A 19,020-nucleotide genomic window follows, 5' to 3' on the forward strand; every position below is an offset into this window, starting at 1 on the left:
TTAGCTACGTCATTGTTCACCGCCGGACACCCGCTGGAAATAAGGAATGGATTTACAACAGCTATTAACGTATTCATAACAAATTCCAGGTGAGTGTGGTGTTGTTTTCACGAACATGTGACACTTTAACTGTATGGCCATGGTATTTTAGTGGGCCTGAGCAGAGGAGAATTGCTGTAGAAGCTTTACACCGGTTTTCTGTCATGTCGGAGGGAACAGCGCAGTGAGCACACACAGCCGCCGGTGTCGAGACCCTCCTTTTTCAGCTAACTAGACGTCCCGTTACTCGAGCCCACATATTCCAAAGCACATGTATTTTAAAGTGGAGCCAGAACACCACTCTTAGGCGTGCAGGTTGTGGCCGTGTTACTCTCCGACATGTCAGCCAGTGTCCGCGCCGTGCTAGCTAGCAGCATTAGCATCAATGTTGCCGCACGGGCGCCACCGCACGTAATGTTAGCAGCGTTTGGTAGCTATGCGTTACGTTCGTCGTTTCCATGGTGTCGGTGGCTTCTCGAGCCGCTCGCTCCTCGTCTGTCGTATACTTCCAATCTTAGACCAGATTTCTTTATTTTAAACTGCCCTCCGCCTCTTACATGCGCCAAAGAAGGGTTTAATGCTCGTTTTAGTAAGGTTTAGCAGCGCTGCGTGTGAAAGGCCTAGCGGCCGTCTGTTAGCCAGTGTGTTCAAGTCTGCCGGAGCAGGTGGGAGGGAACAGCTGCTGTTGTAAACGTGCTTCCGACAAGGACATTTCCTCTGTCTGTTCTAAATAACAAACCTTGATAACTTTCATCTTCGCTCTTATAACTTGGTCATTCGGACATATTCTAGATATAAATCAAGGTCAATGCTTTGCCACTATTTTGGACAGTTGTAAAGAAAGCCTTGCGAGGTTTCTATGCATGGCTATCATCGAGAGCTAGAGTTAAGTAAATTAGTTTCCAGATATAAATAGAGGCAGAAGGACAAATGTATTACTTTAGTGTGCTATTGAAATACAGAGTATTGTGGAGTCGCTGAATAAACATTGGATCTTTATTTTATTTATTCATTTATTTATTGTTATAGCAGTAAAATACACACACACACTCACACTAAACTGTTTTATAAACTTATCAAAACAGAACAATAAATTAAGGACATTTTTAGCATTTTAGTATATGGCACTGTATTGCATTTGTTTTGAATGGAATGTATTCAAAATTAATGAAAGGCAGTAAAATCAAAAAAATGTGTATTGTGTATTTCACTCTTGTAGACAAGAGTTCACATTTTTGTATTTGCCCCCTTAAATACAGCTTTAAGATAAAGAAATTTAAGCTGTGTCACAATAAACCATCACAGATGTCTCTACGTCTACAGCAACAATATTGGGAAGGATGCAATACTTTGGTAATTTGTTTGCAGTCCTTCCAGTACCTGAAGTTGTATGCTTTTGTGTTTCTACCCCTCACACAGCAATGAACAATGACCATAGTTGACAGATCTTCAGAAAAATCTGACCACGAGTCAGTCGGGTGTAAGCTATCCGCCTTCACCAGTGGGGACGTGGGGATGGACGGCAGCTGTTCCAGCAGCTGGGCAGTGGGCCCCAATATGCCCAGTGACTCTCCAAGGCTGAAGGCTCAAGGAGGCTGCCTGGGCCCAACTCCTGGAGCTACCATTTTTAACAGTACCCCCTCCTCTGTGGACCGGCCCAAAGAGCAAGGTAGGAGTAAAGGCTCTTATCAGCTGTGTGCTTCAAGGTTTGTCTTGAAAGGTGTTGGCTGCTTATACATATTCCATTGTGTGCAGTGGAATAGGTTGGGCTTAGACAGGTTATACTCTCTGCTTTGTCTTGCACTTATTCCTCACACAGTAGACATATGTAGCGTTCCCTAACTTACGTGACTAGCTGTCAAGCAGTGCAATAAGTCATGAATCTGAGACTAATACCAATAGTAAATGTTTTCCATTTGCTTTGCAAATACTGAAGTACACTTTGCTAGGTCTTACTGCAGTGCAGGTACAAAATCATGTTTTTCTAGACATGTCTATCTAAGACAATTAAGTTGTTAAGCTTATTTCAGTTCTCTGTTGCTGAATGGCATTGGTAAATAATTATTTAGGTAACATAGTCTTTCAAGTAAATTTGGAGCTCTGATGCTATTAGTTTAGCTTTGTATTTCTTATTTTTAAAACAAAAAGCTGAACTATAGTTTTTTTTTACAATTACATGAAACTATTAATATTTCTGTATGAGACACAACTGGTTTTGTGGGGCTTGTGTTGCTGCCTCCATTCTACTTTTATTCATCCACTTACATAACCAAGCCAGTTTTGAAGTGAGAGCATGATCAATCACTTGAGCTTGTGACGCAATTGGTGTTTTCACATAAAGAGAAGGAGTCTGACTTGTTAGTAGAAACAATAGAGGAGCCAACCCTTTCTTGTCTTTTATTTAATGTCCTGTTTTAGAGTCTTAATCTAAAATAGGATTGTCATAATCAAACATACATATTATATTATCACTTCTCAGAGTGATCACTGATGATCTTCAGTAAGGTCCTGAGGAACTGTGTATGTGTGTACTTATATGGACACAGTATGCTATATACATATATTTGTTGATATCCTGGAAATTGCAAATGCATTGAATCTGAATTCAATGAATTGAACTTTAGTAATGATGTTGCCTCTCTGTGTCCAGTAATAAGCAGTGGTGATGGCATTGACTTGCCACAGAAGGTCCTCTTCTCCCCAGAGCGGCTTAACCTAAAGTGGTCCCAAGTTCACCGCATTGGTGCAGGACTGCAGAACATGGGCAACACCTGCTTTCTCAACTCAGCCCTTCAATGTCTCACCTACACCCCTCCGTTTGCCAATTACATGCTGACACGGGAGCACTCCAAAACATGTAAGTTAGTTTTGCATGATGTTTATTTGCATCAAAGGGAGTTGCATAACTGCACAGTTGTTATCACATCAGTCTGTTTACTTTTTTAGCATCAATGAGCTGCTGTTTTCCTAGATGACATTTTACTCATCAGTGTTTTGTCCTTCTGTCCTTTAAAAAGGTCACGAGCCAGGGTTCTGTATGATGTGCACCATGCAAAACCACATCATTCAGGTTTTTGCCAACTCTGGGAATGTCATTAAACCTATCGGTGTACTCAATGAGCTCAAAAGTAAGTGATTGTCTTTAAAGTTAATGCATGAATTTGTGCCTTCAAATAAAGTATTTACCAAAGATCAAAGACAGGAGGCGCTATGTGGTTGTTTATCTTTTGATTTTGGAGGGAATTTTTTTTAATAGGAGTTAGAAATTTGCTATTAAAATCCTTTGTTGTATTTTGTTTTTTTTGTTTTGTTTTTTTTTCCTATACAGGGATTGCAAAGCACTTCCGCTACGGAAGTCAGGAGGACGCCCATGAGTTCCTGCGGTACACTGTAGATGCTATGCAAAAGTCCTGTTTGCCTGGAACCAAGTAAGTTTCATCCTAAGCTGTGCATGACATAAAAATGGATAACAATTGTCTATATTTCTCCACTTTATTTGATGGATAGTTATTTAATTTTGATATAGCCCAGGAATTGAAGACAGAAGGAAATTCTATGGTACTCTGCTAATCATTCTATGGTCATTCAGAATAATTTCTTAATAAAAACACTATATAGATGTATTGAAGTATAATTGTTTTTCTGGCAAAATTATCAAATTAGTGTAAAGTGTTTTCTAAGAAGGTTTCATGCTCTTCTGAAGCATATATACATTTTCAACTGACAGTATATCTGAGCATGTATAATATATAGGCTTCTGACCATTGTGATTCCCAAGGGACTCTTTAAAATGCATTTAAGAACCTCAAGTATCACCCTATTCTGTGCTAACAGGTGGTCTCTTAAGTAAATACTCTTGCTCTAATTCCTCCCTTTCTCAGTTCTGCTGTCTGGGTGGTAATATTTTGTAACTTGTCAGTGCAAAAAATAGTGACTAAATAGTGCTCAATACTTACACTATGATAAAAATTGTCTTTAGTTTTTCCCCTGTGCAATATAGAAGTTGTTTGTTTGTTAGGTTAAGTAGGCAAACAGTGAATTATGCCACGGAGTTACTGATTATATGTATATATTTGTTACAGATTGGACAGGCAAACGCAGGCGACTACTTTCATCCATCAAGTATTTGGCGGGTATCTGAGGTCTAGAGGTAAGTTATTTGTATTTGTACTTTTAAATTGTATCATGTTTTTATGGTTTTCAGATTGCTAGACTTTGATTTGTTGTTGTTTTTTCCCAGTTAAATGTTTAAACTGCAAAGCAGTCTCAGACACATTTGACCCTTTTCTGGATGTTACTCTGGAAATTAAGGTAATTCTCAGTTACATGTGGGTCTGATAAATGTCAGTTTTTCTGCAAATGTGTCACAGATCTACCACAATACAGTACTACCAACCAATTAGATTTTTTTCTCCATGTAGACAGCTCCTAGTGTCACCAAAGCTCTGGAGCAATTTGTCAAGCCAGAGCAGCTGGATGGAGAAAATGCCTACAAATGCACCAAGTAAGTTGTTTTACAAATGTATAAAAAGAGGAAAAAAAAACAAAACAGTTTTCTGTTCAGTTTCAGTTTAATAGACCAATGTTGGGTAACCACTGAATATTTATCTCTATTAGGTGCAAAAAAATGGTCACAGCCTCAAAGAGATTTACCATCCACCGCAGCTCCAATGTGCTTACACTTTCACTCAAACGTTTTGCAAACTTCAGTGGAGGCAAAATCACAAAGGTACCATAATACATGTGGACTACATCATTCAGTGCTAGAAGTGAATATATCAGAATGGATTTGGTATTAAAACTCTGTTTTTGGTCATCAGGATGTGAAATATCCAGAATACCTAGATCTGCAACCCTTCATGTCTCAGACCCAAGGAGAGCCCCAGGTCTACGGGCTCTATGCTGTGCTGGTCCACTCTGGATTCAGCTGCCATGCTGGACACTACTTCTGCTATATTAAGGTACTGGCACTGCTGCTGACCACACATTTGTCTCTATGACACATTAACAACTGACTTTTGCACAAAACTTTGTAACTGTATGAAAAAAGGTGAGTGCAGGACAGTAAAGCTGTATAGTTCAAATAAAATATAAAACTTTATGTACTGGACTAAAAGTAGAAGATTATTTATTTCATCAGACACATGACATGGAATGGTCACGATTTTGGAAAAAAAGTACCTCTGGTAATTCTGTTGTCAAATCTGCCAATTCTTGTTCTGTCTTATAGGCAAGCAATGGTCAGTGGTATCAGATGAACGACTCCTCAGTGTCTGTTACTGACATCAGGTCTGTTCTCAACCAGCAGGCCTATGTCCTTTTCTACATCAAGTGAGTAAACTCTATTTAATCAGAATAACTTTACTGTATGTTTCTCCCATTTCACACATAATTTACTTTTCAGCAACTCAGGAAAATGCCACACTATTTATTCATTTAAATTCCAGTTAAATGTAGCCTTTACTACTTTAGTAAACTTGCTATTCAACTGTTCTTCCCCATAATAGATATTTTATCCCCCCCCATAAATTTGTTGTGGTAACGTCCCTTTGTGTCATTAGGTCCATTGATGTGAAAAAAAACGGAGACTATAGTCACATGAGCCATAACCCTGGTATCCCTGGTCAGTCATCTCCACGACCGGTGGTGATACCACGCATCAACACCACCGTCCACCACAACAACATTGGCTTCATAGGCCCCCAGCTGCCTCCACACATGACAAAGGTACTGCAGACTTTATTATTGACAGATATTTTAATATTAAACCAGTCAAGGATTTGCAACCATTATTTGTCATTCAAAATATTATTTTTTTATCATCCTCAGAACACTCTGCATGTCAATGGGAATGGATCTCTGAGGAACTATCCCACTGGCTCAAAGCCTAGCACCAGCAGCAGTGTTGTGGGAAAATCAAGCCATGGACAGGCCTCTTCTTCTTCCATCTCCCATTCAATCAGTAGGCCCACTATGATCCCAGACCATGACAAACGCCAGAAGCTTTCATTCTTGATTGGACAAGGCAAACAAAACCGCTTGTCGGCCACCCCGTCCTCTTACAGCCAACCGTCCTCTGCTAGCAGCAGCAGCAGCAGCAGCTCATCCTCCACCTCTTTATCCTCCTCACAGTCTACCTCAGACGTTCGCTTTGTTCCACGTCAGCTCAATGGCACAGCTTGCAGTAATGGGGATCACCACACTAAGAATGGAGGAAATGGAGCATCATTCTTGGTACCGTACAGCCAAGAGTCTTCAGAGGAATCAGACCAGGAGAGTAGTGGCACTCTGGACAATGGCTGCTCAGCCAAGTCTCACCTTAATGGCAACAACAGAACAGGGGATGTGTTGGATAAGTTTCCTCAAGCCACGAATGGAGAGTCAGGAGTGCACCATAATGGCAGTGCATTAAACGGATCTACCTATGGCATCTCTAAATCAGGCCAAAATGGGAACCATTATGGGCACCACAAAATCAATGGACACAACAACCATGAAAAGGTAAAGTATATTTTAGTTTTTTGTTACCTTTACAAAAATGTTGATTTGCAGTAGTTTTAAATTAATAATCACTTAATGTTTTGTGCCCTGCAGATCTCTGGCAATAATTATAGTAATTCATCCTCTGTGGCTACCGTTGCTGCTAATGGACTACACAGTGACTTAAGTCAAACAAGGTAAGCTTGCGAAGTTGAACTATTACTTTTGTGGCTTTTCTTGCACTTTTTATAAATATTGCACCCTAAATGTTATAATGCACTATTTATGTGCTTGTACATTGTTTCACCAGCAAAGAGGAACATAATTCTGCCTCATCCCAAGCTAGTTGTTCTCTGAGCATACATCCTGCTGCCAGTGAAAGCCAGCACCTCTCCACTCCTGACACAAGGGCTAAAACTTTGTCTGAACCCCTGCCTCAACATACAGTATTTTGTGCTGTTAGTTCTCCACCTTCAGCTACTGCTACAAAGACTCATTCTGTCGCATCTAAAGAATCTGCGTCCTCTTCCGCACATCATGGCAAACTTGTGGCCTTATCACCCCCATTAGAGAGCTCACAAAGCCCCGGTGGGGCCTCTTCCGTTCCACAAAAGGTAACTATAGGTGGGGATGAAGTCAAGGATCTACCACAGATCAATGGACCGTCAGCAGGAACTGAAGGACACAGTGATGCTAAAGAGCAGCACCAGTCCAAACCCAGTTCCAGAGGCAACGAAAGACGATATTCCAGAGATGGGGAGAGAGACAGGCTGAATTCTGCCTGGAGCAGAGACAGGGAGAGACACTACAGGGACAGGAGTCGAGAGCGAGAAAGTGATGGTGACCGTCATCGGTACAGACGGGACAGCCATGATTATCATCACTACCGCTCAAACAGGGATCATTTGCCTCCATACAATCATAACAGGGACTGTGAGTCTGAGCGTTACCGGGAGAGAACTATGCACCACCCCAGGGAGCGTGATCGTGACAGGTGCTCTAACCATTACCACCACTACCACCACAGATACAGAGAGGACTCGGACCGTGAGCGCAGGGGACATGGTTATACCTACCGTGAGGAGTCTCATTGCCGCAAGAGGAGGCAGCAGGACAGTTGTGAATCCCGGATTATAAAGGATAAGAGCAGCAGCAGGGAGAGGGAAAGTTACCCTTCAAAAGGGGGGACTTCCTTACCTGCCACGGTGCTAGAAACATCCTCAAAGTCCAGGGGTAATCCTCTGGCTCCACTCTCCATGTCTGGATCAGCTCCTAACAAGGAGGATCAAAATCAGAAGAGGACATCTGATAATCGTAGCAAGGAAAGAGACAACAGCTCTGAGGTCAGCCATGCTAAAAAACACAAAAAGAGCAAGAAAAAGAAGAAATCAAAGGATAAAGAGAGACACCGCGAGAGTGGGTGAGTGAGGCCATCATCAATTTGATTAAATGTTTTAGTAATTCTAAAAAGAGGTTACCTCAGGCTGTGTGAAATTGTGATAGCATTTTTTCCCTACATCATAAGTCTATAGACTAAATGATTAATCTGTAAAACCTAAGCTAATTAACAAATTTAGCTGATTACAAATACTTGAAAAAACTTGAGAAATTTGATTTTTTTTTTTTTTTTTCCCCTAGAAGCTCAGATGATTCAGACAGGGCAACTGAGACAAAAAAGAAGAAAAAGAAGAAGAAGAAGAGGAGGCATCGGGACAGCGATGCTGAGCAGCACAGCCCAGCAGCAGTTCGGAGACACAAGAACAGAAGCAGTGAGGAGAGGGAGAGCCGCAAGCGACGTTATTATGACATCAAGGACAAAAAACACGTCATTGGTGTTTCACCAGAAAAACGCAGGCGCACAGACGACACTGATGGCAGTGGTGACCATATACCCCCTTCCCACCACACGTCACCCACAAACGGTTCAACTCACCGCCATCTTAATGGATATACAGGTATTACTTTCTTCACATTGAAAATCATATTTGTGGATTATGATGAAATAAGCAAAGGCTTTGAGTGTTAAAGTGTTGATCCTATTTTATAGGAAACGGTTACAGTCGAACCAATGGCAACTCGCACGGTTTCTCCAGTGGCCTGAAACACTGACTGTGAGTGGGCATCTGTTTTGTTTTGTTTTTGTTTTTGAATGGTATCTAGTATCTAGTGCAGTCAGTGCAATACACATAAGAGCTCTTTGTGATGTTTTAGCTTATAGCTTGGGAAATTGTCCTGACTGGAGGCCTCTTCTTTCTCATTTCAGACACATCAACACCATTTTAATAACAGCAGAGGAATGACGACAACTTTTTTGATGTGGTGCTCCTTCATTAGGAATACGTTGTATTTTTACCACGACTACAAAGTGTTTTAAATGTTGAAATCTTTTTTTTAAGGCATTGATTTATTTGCTGTAATTCTCCTAACTATGGTTATAAAAACTGTCACGTGTTAAACATTTATGATGAAGAATATTAATATATACTTGTATGAACACAAACAAAGCCTGGAGCTTAAACATCTCAACTGCTGCTCAGTGGAACTCAGGACTTGAAAACTTGTTAACATCGATCACAAATATCCACCTGCTTCAGACAAGAATGAGACGAAAGGGAAAATGTGTTGCCCAAGAGAAAAACTGTACGGCATCATGTTGGCTGCAAGTTTAAGATGTCACCATATCTACAGAACTGTGATGTTTGAGTTTTTTTCTTTCATCCTCCTGGGAACAGACAAACAACTGAAAGGAGATATTCACGAATGAGGCAGATAAGTGCAGTGGTGGGAACAAGGCTTCGCTGACTGATACCTCCACTTTAATTAACCCTGGACTGACTTGAGGACATTTCCCAGCTTTTGTTATTTGTTTTTTTCCCCATTTTGCTCTGAAGCCTAAGATTCACTCTCTGTAATTTTAAACTTTTTCACAAGATGCACAGATTCATCTCAGAATCATGCCTCTTTCCTCAAACACCTTTTTCTTTTAACATTCAAAAGGAAAAGCATAAAAAAAATGTGTTATCATGGCTGTGGACCATTTGTGTTTGCTTTTTAATACAGAAAAAACAGTTTGTCTTATAGCATCATAAAAAATACTGTGAATTTAATTTTGAACTGTACTATCAGTTAGTTTTCTATGTAAAAAATCCTGTATCAGGATTCTAAGTAGGTTTTTGTTGTTTTGCTTCGTTTTTAGAAAAACATGTTAATTTTGACCATATTCTCTAGACAAAATCTGTTGGAGTATGGTCTTTTTTTTTTTTTTTTTTTTTTTTTCTTTCTCAATTGTAGACAGAAGTTGGAAAAACTGCTGTTAAACCTTCTAGTTTATTTAGCATGTCAGAATTTATACATTGTATGAGGTAAAAGCCTTAAAATACATTTGTTAATGTCAGAAATTGTAACTTGTTCTTGGTCTTTGTTTACAAGCTGCATTGAAATGAATGAGAAATGCTGATTGAGATGAATAACGAGTTGCCAGGGATTTATGAAAAAAAGCTCCTGTCTACCTTTGTGTTATATTGAACAGACTGATTGTATTTTTCAGTTTTTTGAGCTATTTGGGTCAGAGTGGCTCAGCTCGGTATGATTTCCTTGAACAGTTTCAATGTTTGAAATAACCAAAGACCGGGTAAGTTTGGTGTGTTGACCTCTTCTCACTGAATTCATATGCACACGAAATCAGTTTTCTGATGAGCACGTATTTTTATTCAAAGTCTTCATCCAAGTATTCAAGAGACGTTTTCCCAAACTAAGATACAACCATATTTACGCTCCAAAGCGACACCTACTAGAAAGGTTTTGGCTGTTTGATCAGTTTGGGGAAAAAAACTCTGACTCCAGTCACACAATTGGAGTTTTGTAAATCCCAGTTTCATATTTGTATTTTAAACCCAATTATATGCTATATTCTCTTTTCAAACTCATTAAAGTGAGTTTTTTTTTTTCATATACCGTGTTATCTGAACTTCAGTAATAACAGTGTGAGGAGGTTTCACTAGTCTGCACAAAGGCCCTCTTCCACTGCCGTAAACTGTTGGCTGTCAAACTAAAAAGGTGAACGGGTACAGGCTACGGCCATGATGATTTACATACTACATAAACACAAGGAAAAAAAATGTATCATATATTATACATGCATAATGTAAGTCAGAGGCTGCCTCTTCTGTTAAACAATAAGAAAATAAATTACAAAAGAAATGAACTCAGAGAGGTGGATCTTCAATACATATTAGTACAGAATGAATACATGATGCATTATAGCTTTTTCAAACTGTGGCCACTTCAGTGACAAGAGCTCTTAACTCAATGTTAAGTAATTCCCCAACCTGCTTCAGCTTCTTTGCCCTGTAAGACAAAACACGGAGGCAAACTGTAAAAGGATAAAGTAGGAGCGAACAAATCTGTGTGGTTGCATATACAAATAACAGTCACTGAGGGTCACAATCAGACCAGCTGATTTAAGAGACTGAGGCTTTCCGTAGATGAGGGATACCACAAAACGTGCTTGGTGTTGGCGGTTGTTGTGAGGTGGAGATGAAAAATCTTCCTGTTTGTTGGCAGAGAGCAGATAAACCAGTGTGAGTGAAGGGAAAGCCGTGGCATTGTATAACCACGTCTACGAATCCTCCCTCTGCATTTTAGTGCGGCGGAGCGAAGTCCTTATGTGTCCAGCAGAGGGCAGGATTGTCATAGTCCAGTCAGGGCTGTTCCCCAGTAACCTGTGGTCCTCACCCTTCTGCCCATCATCATCCAGCTTGTTAAAGATTATCCACACAGTTTTACCTCAGTATCCAAAGTCTGCATCAGATTAAATACAATCTTCACATTCAACATTAACCATCCAGAATTGAGATGCAGACCATGTTGAGGTGGAGATAAAGATGATTCATTTAGTCCCGAAAATCCCCACCTGTATGTGCTGCTGCGATGAAACAACGCATAAGAGTCCTTCACAACCCCCGGTGTCATAGAGACAGGCACGCGCGCACAGAAGCACACACACAAGGACTTTGCTGGTGACAGAAATGGTGACGGTGCAGATGTGGCTGAAAATGGACAGTCATCATTTCTTGCTGGCTATCCTCCTTTTCCTGGTGGCCAGCATGTCGTAAAAAGGATCCCTGCTGATGCTCGCTCTGTGGGAAGAACACAGGAAGGACTTCTATTATCAGCTGTTAGCACCATATTTATTTCTATCTATTCTCCCACTAATTTTTAAACTCTGTTGCTATAGCGCTGAAAGAAAACATGTTAGACGTGATCGATTGTGATTTTTTTGGACTAATCCAGGACTGTTTTTGGGACAAGAGTCTTAATGCACAGTGTTGACCTTAATCTGTCTTGTCTCTGTCTGTCAGTGTATCTTACCCAAAGCACATCATGTCTGATGACTGCACTGCTCTCTGCGGGTCTACAAAGAAACCCATTTGCTTTGACAATCAACACCAGAACTTGACATTTACGGTGATTCGCTGCAGATTTTAGAGATGCTATAAATATCTCATAAAACATCTCGACGTCTCTCAAGATGAACACTGTTCTTAAAACTGTACACGTGTCATTGGATAGGGTTCCTATGACCACTCTTAAAACTTTTAAGTTATTATACAACATGTTAACACATGCAGCAGTTCTGGCACTATGAGCAGTCATTTGTTAAAGTTAAGTCCCCAGTTCACTTGATTTCTATTTATTATTGTCTTGTCTTGTCTGTTTTTTTTGGTCTCCACTATGTTCTCTATGTTTAGCCAGTGTCACACACTGGAGACGGGAATACCGCTGAGTAAGCTTCTGCTTCCCAGCACCAGAACAGTTGACATGCCGACGTGGCCAGTCCTATGTGTGTTTATGCACAGAGAAGTCACCACAGGAGCAATTTTGGCCCTTGCAGATGAGTCAGGTGTGGATTTAATGTTGTGTGTTTGTTGGTGTGTGTGACCCTGCTGACCACAGGCCAGTCTCCCGCCCCAGCAGCTGAGTCAAGTGAGAGAGTGTGGCTCAGGCAGGAGATCTCTGTACTGAATGTGATGAGTCCTGCGTGTGATCGCTATGATTACAGCAACAACAACAACAAAGTAGAGGAAGGACTCAGAGGCCTTCTTCATGGGTGTGAAATGTGTAACACAGCGTGTCAACAGAAGGTCAGTGGACTCTAGATCGCCCAAAGTGAGAAAAAAGCCGTGCTCTGATACTCCGTCCAATCAGTTTAACTTCACCATTAACCTGAAGTGGCCTTATCCAAACAAGATTCCAGCAATATACAGTACCTGAAAAAGCCATTGCTCTCATTTAATGGAAACATCTGTCAGCGCTAAGTGGTTTTTTAATATCATTAGAGACTAGAAAGGTTTGTGTAATATAATATCTGCTCTGATATTGATCATATTTGCCAGTGAAGATACAGCTGCTAGGTGAGCTGATCAAATACCCACTGGGTCCAATTTACAGCTGCGCCTCTCAGCCCTTCAACTCTGGTTAACAAGGCAGAGTTGGAGGAATCAGGGGCACAGGCTGCCAAAACACTTGTAAAAGTGCAGTGAGGCATAGTGCTGAACTAAGAGAGAGAGTGTGTGTGTGTGTGTGTTCTTCTTTGCTTACTGAGCGCTAATCAAAGGGAAGTGAGCTCATCCAGCAGAGCAGAAATCACCTCAGTGTTATCTGTGTGGAAGTGTGTGAGAAACGGACTCACACTTAGTCACCAGCGGGTGTGTGTGTGTGTGCGTGTGTGTGTAGGTTTCTCACAGTCAAGGTCAGACATGAGAAAAGTCCCTTGTGAGAGCAGCACAGGCTTGGCTAAGTGCCCTCGGTGTAAATGGATCCACACTAACACACCATCACTTACTTGATGGATTTGATCCACTCCTCCTTCTCCTCTGGCGTCGGGGCTGATATCCTGTACACTACATGGTTGCCCTCAACCACACGACCATCCGCCTCCGTCTTGCAGGCCTTGATCACCTGACCTTTGTGGTTAGGGTTGTAAAGTTCAAAGCAATTCTAAGGAGAGAGCAAAAGGCAAATGGTAAAAATCACTAAGTGGTATTTTTATCATTTCAAAATGGATAAGGTTTAAGATTCAGAAGGGCAGGCGTTGGTCCTTACGGGCTTCCTGGGCTCGTCCACTTCTCTGATGCTGAGGTTCTCCAGAGGAATAATCCCACGAGGCTCTTTATCCTACACACACACACACACACACACAGAAAGACAGCACTCAGCATGAACACATTCAATTTCAGTTTGTACATGTCAACACACATATTTGGTTAATTGCAATTTCTAACAGGATGGTTGGTAGCCTCAAACAGAGCAGACCACTGAAATCATCAAGTATTATGGTTTTATCCACAATCATTTTTGAACCTACCATAATACATCATGGGAGCTCTGGACTTATTAAGATACCTACTAGATTAATACCTACTATTTCTTTGGATTTTTATAGTCTCAGTCTCAAAATACGATGCATTAGACTTTCTAACTTTAACTGAAACATTTCTTGTTGCTACAATTAGCATCTATATTTTTCACTGCTACGTATTTTAACAACTCTCTTCACATCATTTCGAGCCCCACAGCCTCATAATGAAAATCAAGGTAGTGATTAAAGCACACTGGACGTCTTTATTCATCCCGGTCACGTAGCGGACAGAACCCGAGGGAGACGTAACCCTACACTCTCCATCCTTTATCCTCCAGTGACTGCAATTGTGTCTCTATGGGGCCAGATGTGAAGTATGTTTGCTAGTCTGTATTGGGGGGTGGGGGGGACCTTGAGGAACAGCCTTGTGTCCTCCTTGTCATCTTCCTGCTAATGAGGGGGCGCAGCGGGGGAGAAAACTGCTCAGAGCCGGCTGCTGGCTGCGTGTGTGCCTTTTTGCGTGTGTTACACTGTGTCTGCTGAGCGATTGTGTGTGTGTGTGTGTGTGTGTGTGTGTGTGTGTGTGTGTGTGTTTTGGGGGGATGTTTTCAGAAATCTGGATGTTGGGTTGCTGGGGTGAAGTGAGTTGGGGGGAGGCATTTTGGTTTTTGGATTAGTGGGGCCAGATGTGTGCCATAGACTATGCAGATGTTTCCCATGATGCCTCATGTTAATTGCTGGAGCGAGGTTCATTTGGGTCATGGGGGCTACATCTGTCAAAGGAAGTGCTGGAAGGCAAAGACCCCTGCTTCTGTCTTTAACTGGGTATTTGTGGGATGCGGGTGTTAGATAGAGATTATACACGTGTGCCCTTTATTTTGTTTTATGTTTGAAACACACATTTCTGCCTACTTACTGTTGTGTATTCAAAGTAGTAGAGGCAGTTGTCTGTCAGAATGAACCACCTCCTCTTCCACGTCTTCACTCTGCCACCTGTGGGGAGAAACACACGATGTGTGAGCTCAAGCTGAAGAGGTGACAGGGTTTGTGCACTTACAGGCTAACCTACAGAAGACCTCAACTCCACGTGCCACATCTGGTTCTGATCATCAACTCTCTGCATGATTAGGCTCAATCAGGGGCTGGATACTGCCTCCGGCAACCCCTCCCTGTCCCCTGAGATGAGAGCCGGAGGGCTTTGCAGCCGAGCGGGAAGAAGTGGGGGGGGGGCTTGTGAAAACAGTTGAACCCACTGTTACCTTTCAAGGGAAATCCCAGATATGTACACAGCACACATACAGCATGTGGCAACTAAAGCATGAGTCCACTCAACTGTGAGAGTGATGAGTTTGATGACCTAATATACTTCTATTTTAAAAATAGAAACAGACGCGGAAAGGAGGTTATCCCGAGTCAGACACTGTCTGAACTAAAAACCTCACTTTTTAAATTAACATCGAAACATCTTAATGTAGGAAAAATATAAAGATGTTTTCTTCCAAGAGATACAGTCTCTCCATCTGTCTCCGTCCTCAGATTGAAACAGATTATTGGGATTACAGGATTTTCTGTTAATTACACCATCGGTGATGCAATGAACAATTTACAAACGCATAATATGGCTGATACCAGTTTATGGTCTGCAATATGTGCGCCATAATGACATCATTGCTGACTTCACAGAATAAGCAGAAAGCAGTCGTTACTGATGTAATCAATATGTAATGTTCACTTAACCCAGATTTTTATTCCATACTGCTCTAAACTGTTTATTATTTATAAGCAGCATTTTACTTGCAGATGCATCTGCTGTATTTCAAATTTGATGTGATATTTAGTTGACTGTAACTCTTTAAAATTTAATAAATACAAATTATTGTAAACTATTGTTGGGTAACTACAAAATACAAGATGTATTTTGCCGCAGTCAACCTTATGGTATATGTTAGTCTGGATATTGTTTATCCTCCTTAGCCATATGCTTAATCTCATCCTTGAAATGTGACATTTATTATGGATTTGTACAACAAGGCTCCCCCATGTTTACATGTTTCCAGTGCTGATTTATCATGTAACTGTTTGTGGACTCTCTGAAAAGGGAGTACAAATGAATGAAGGAGTTTTTCAAAATTATGTGCAAATGTGAGGGAGCTCTCTATTCTCATAATTTGTATGTTTGAACAGGATAAAAAAGCTTCCTCAAAGGAGTCATTTGGTCAAAAGATTATTGTAGGATGCAAATGTGGTCCCTGCAGCCACTAAAAGACAGTATTCCACACTGATCAGTCAATCAGTGATTCTAATATTTAGATTTAATATTAATACTTTGTTAGTGTACATGCTGAACATTTCACCTCTAAATAACTGCATTTTCCATGCTGGATGATGATGGCGATGAATTCAGACAAAGCAGCAGGCTCAGTCTCGGTGAACGATATACAGTAGGTATCGTAAGAGCTCATGGAGCTTCACAGCCTCATAGCAGAGCAACTGCATGCCATGAAAATCTTTGCATCATTAAGCAACCATTCCTGTGATGGAGCTAAAATTTACAACTGTGGAAAAAAATAACGGTAAAATGGACCTACAGTGATCTGGCAAGTGAAGCTGGTGGAGTCTAGAGGAATGAGGAGGGATCTGTGAAGCAGCAGGAGGAGATGTTAAGCAAGGTCCTTTATCTTACTGCATGACCGGCCACGCAGCACAGTACACATTCCTGTAGCACACACTCAAGCAGCCCGTTCGCTGAAGCTTGAGCCTGACTGCACGTTCTGGCAGAGCTAGCTCGACAGGAGCTGTATGACATGCAGGGTTCTCTGATGGTATAAAGCATGAGGTGACCTGTTCAAGTGACCCCTGGAAACCTGTTTCAGGGAATTTACAGCACAGTCACTTAAGTCAGAGCAACGCAGGCCATGCTACTTGCAGCAGTTTCACTGTGATGTAAAAGTCTTTGTCCTACACCAACCGGACTGTTTGCTGGATCTAGCTTCATGTGTCCCTACAGGCATGAGAGTGATATCATCTTCACATCCTATTCTCAGCAAGAAAGCAAATGAGGCTACGTCAAATTATTCCATTATAAATTTAAACCTGGAAACACCGCTCCAGGAAAAAAGAACTACTGAAAATGTACTCGCCTTGCCTTTGAATAGATAAGTCATCACCTCACAATCACACAACTTATTTGCCCACTAGCAGCTCTGATAAAACAAGCCGATCAGATGAGGAGGCTAGCATGTTCAGAAAATATTGGGAGCCAATGCCAGTATGAGGACGCACTGCGATGATCAGGGAGCATGGAGGAGGATGGAGCGGTACCTACCTCCTAATACAGATATTTAAGAAGGAGCAGCCACCACAGAGCGGAATGACAGGACACAACAAAGGGTGAAAAGTTAGACAAGGAGCGAGGAACAAAAACGGGATTTGAAAAAGACACACAACAGCACAAAAATCACCATGACAGAGAGACGGAGGTGGAAAGTGTGATCAGAGGAAGGAGCATGCTGTATTTGAGAAGAGAGGAGAGACGATACGAGGTTGAACAAAAAGGATGAAGGACGAAGACAGTTTGCAGTCGAGTCAGAAGTCCTGACTCAATCATGAAATCAAACTGCAAAATGGGGCTGGCTCAACTTTGGCTGCAGAGTCTTTGTAAAGCAACACTGAACTAAACTCAAAATAAACTCACACTGCTTTGCTTTGGGCTCAGTTAACATTAACTTGCTAACGTGGCTAAGAAAGAACAGGTTAGACAGGCATAAAAACTGCAAGTGTTTTTATAGATGTTATCATGATATCTGTCAGCATATGCTGGACAAACATGGCCTTTTCAAAAAAATGTCCATTGTTGCCCAAGAGCTATCCACCCCCGACTTGACTCCCCGAGCTTGTCACACATAAGTAAGCACCCTTCATCGGAGAGCACGAGGGACACTGTTGAGGCTCGGCCGACATGAATCAACATAAGAAAGGTTATTTTCATGTCTCTGAATGCACATACCGAGCTTTAAGAGCCAGCCTTCTCGGTCAGGGTTGAAGAATGTGTGTGTCAAGTCATTCCCATCATCCTCCGGGATTTTGAAGGGCTCATTTTTGATGCTTTCGTAAAGGTTCTAAAGACAGAGAAGGAGAAACTTTTAATCAAATGTGGAAACACTCACACACTCCGTATCATAAAATCAATCATTATACACACACACACACACACACACACACACACAAGCACGTGCGCGCACACAAATCCTTACTCTGAGAAGCTCCTCTGGAAGATCCCCTCCCTCATTGATGCCTCTGTTCATGGAGATAAAGCGCTCCACAGGAGGTTTGTCTCTGACGTTCGGGTTATGTAAGCTGGTGTTCAGCATGATGATGGCAAACGACAGCACGTAGCAAGTATCTGAGATCAACAGTAGAGGGGTGGGTTACAAAAGCATATGTCCTGTCACAGAAACCTCATTTACACCTGAGAGTAACACCCAATCTGTATTTGCATATCTATATCTACTTGTACTTTTATATGTCTGTGGTTTTTATCATACGAACAGAAACATACAGATTGCATGTTACATTCTTTAAATGCGGTCAGAGAGTTGCACAGAATACAATGCAGATTGAAAAGGTAATAACAGACAATAAAATAGGCACCAAGATCAGAAACAGGACACATTTACCATAGTTACCCTTTTCTTACAGTATTAATATACATCAAAATATGCATCAGATAATAGCAGTGAACTTACTCAGATCAGCTTTTTTTTTATATGGTGGATTTGTTTGTTCTCCCCCATACAATAGACAGGTTACTGCGTCCTATTTTTAATGTGTGGCTTCAAAGGTTTCAGTTTACAAAATATAAAAGGAAGTCATGAGCATCTAATTTGTGCTGTTTGTGACTTTTTGTTTCCATTTCGTCTTTACAAATATTGTCATTTACGATCACAGTTTAGCCTCTCTTCGATTTACCGGTACATCACTTTGCGAGTCATTTTGCATCTGTACTGCATTTGAAAAAATTGTGTGTCTGTGTGTAAGTGAAAGAAAATGCGAGGGGTGGGGAGAGGCGTGCGACAGACTCACACGGGCCACTGGCTGCCTGTAAATGAATCATTCATTCCTCTCTGTCTGCCTCCTCACTC

General features: G+C 41.3%; 2 protein-coding genes across 2 annotated transcripts in view; one reads left to right on the forward strand and one right to left on the reverse strand.

Annotated features, from left to right (window-relative positions):
• On the forward strand, positions 1-10,723 carry usp42 (ubiquitin specific peptidase 42). Its single transcript, XM_026351521.1, has 18 exons — positions 1-89; positions 1,459-1,708; positions 2,690-2,896; positions 3,057-3,167; positions 3,368-3,467; positions 4,122-4,189; positions 4,280-4,350; positions 4,461-4,543; positions 4,657-4,768; positions 4,860-5,000; positions 5,270-5,370; positions 5,601-5,766; positions 5,869-6,540; positions 6,634-6,716; positions 6,830-7,939; positions 8,158-8,474; positions 8,567-8,630; positions 8,783-10,723. The coding sequence occupies exons 2-17, from the start codon at positions 1,468-1,470 to the stop codon at positions 8,626-8,628; spliced, it is 3,645 nt and encodes a 1,214-aa protein (XP_026207306.1). The 5' UTR covers positions 1-89; positions 1,459-1,467; the 3' UTR covers positions 8,629-8,630; positions 8,783-10,723.
• The window catches only part of LOC113156409 (cytohesin-3), a 24,701-nt gene continuing 15,451 nt past the window's right edge, over positions 9,771-19,020 (reverse strand). Inside the window, exons 8-13 of the mRNA XM_026351545.1 lie at positions 18,133-18,281; positions 17,886-17,997; positions 14,796-14,872; positions 13,624-13,695; positions 13,364-13,518; positions 9,771-11,657 (exon numbers count right to left, since the gene is read on the reverse strand). Coding sequence (XP_026207330.1) covers positions 11,585-11,657; positions 13,364-13,518; positions 13,624-13,695; positions 14,796-14,872; positions 17,886-17,997; positions 18,133-18,281 — 638 coding nt within the window. The 3' untranslated portion in view covers positions 9,771-11,584. The remainder of the gene's footprint in view (positions 11,658-13,363; positions 13,519-13,623; positions 13,696-14,795; positions 14,873-17,885; positions 17,998-18,132; positions 18,282-19,020) is intronic.

This window comes from Anabas testudineus, chromosome 19 (assembly GCF_900324465.2).
Source record: "Anabas testudineus chromosome 19, fAnaTes1.2, whole genome shotgun sequence".
NCBI classification, from domain to species: Eukaryota; Metazoa; Chordata; class Actinopteri; order Anabantiformes; family Anabantidae; genus Anabas; species Anabas testudineus.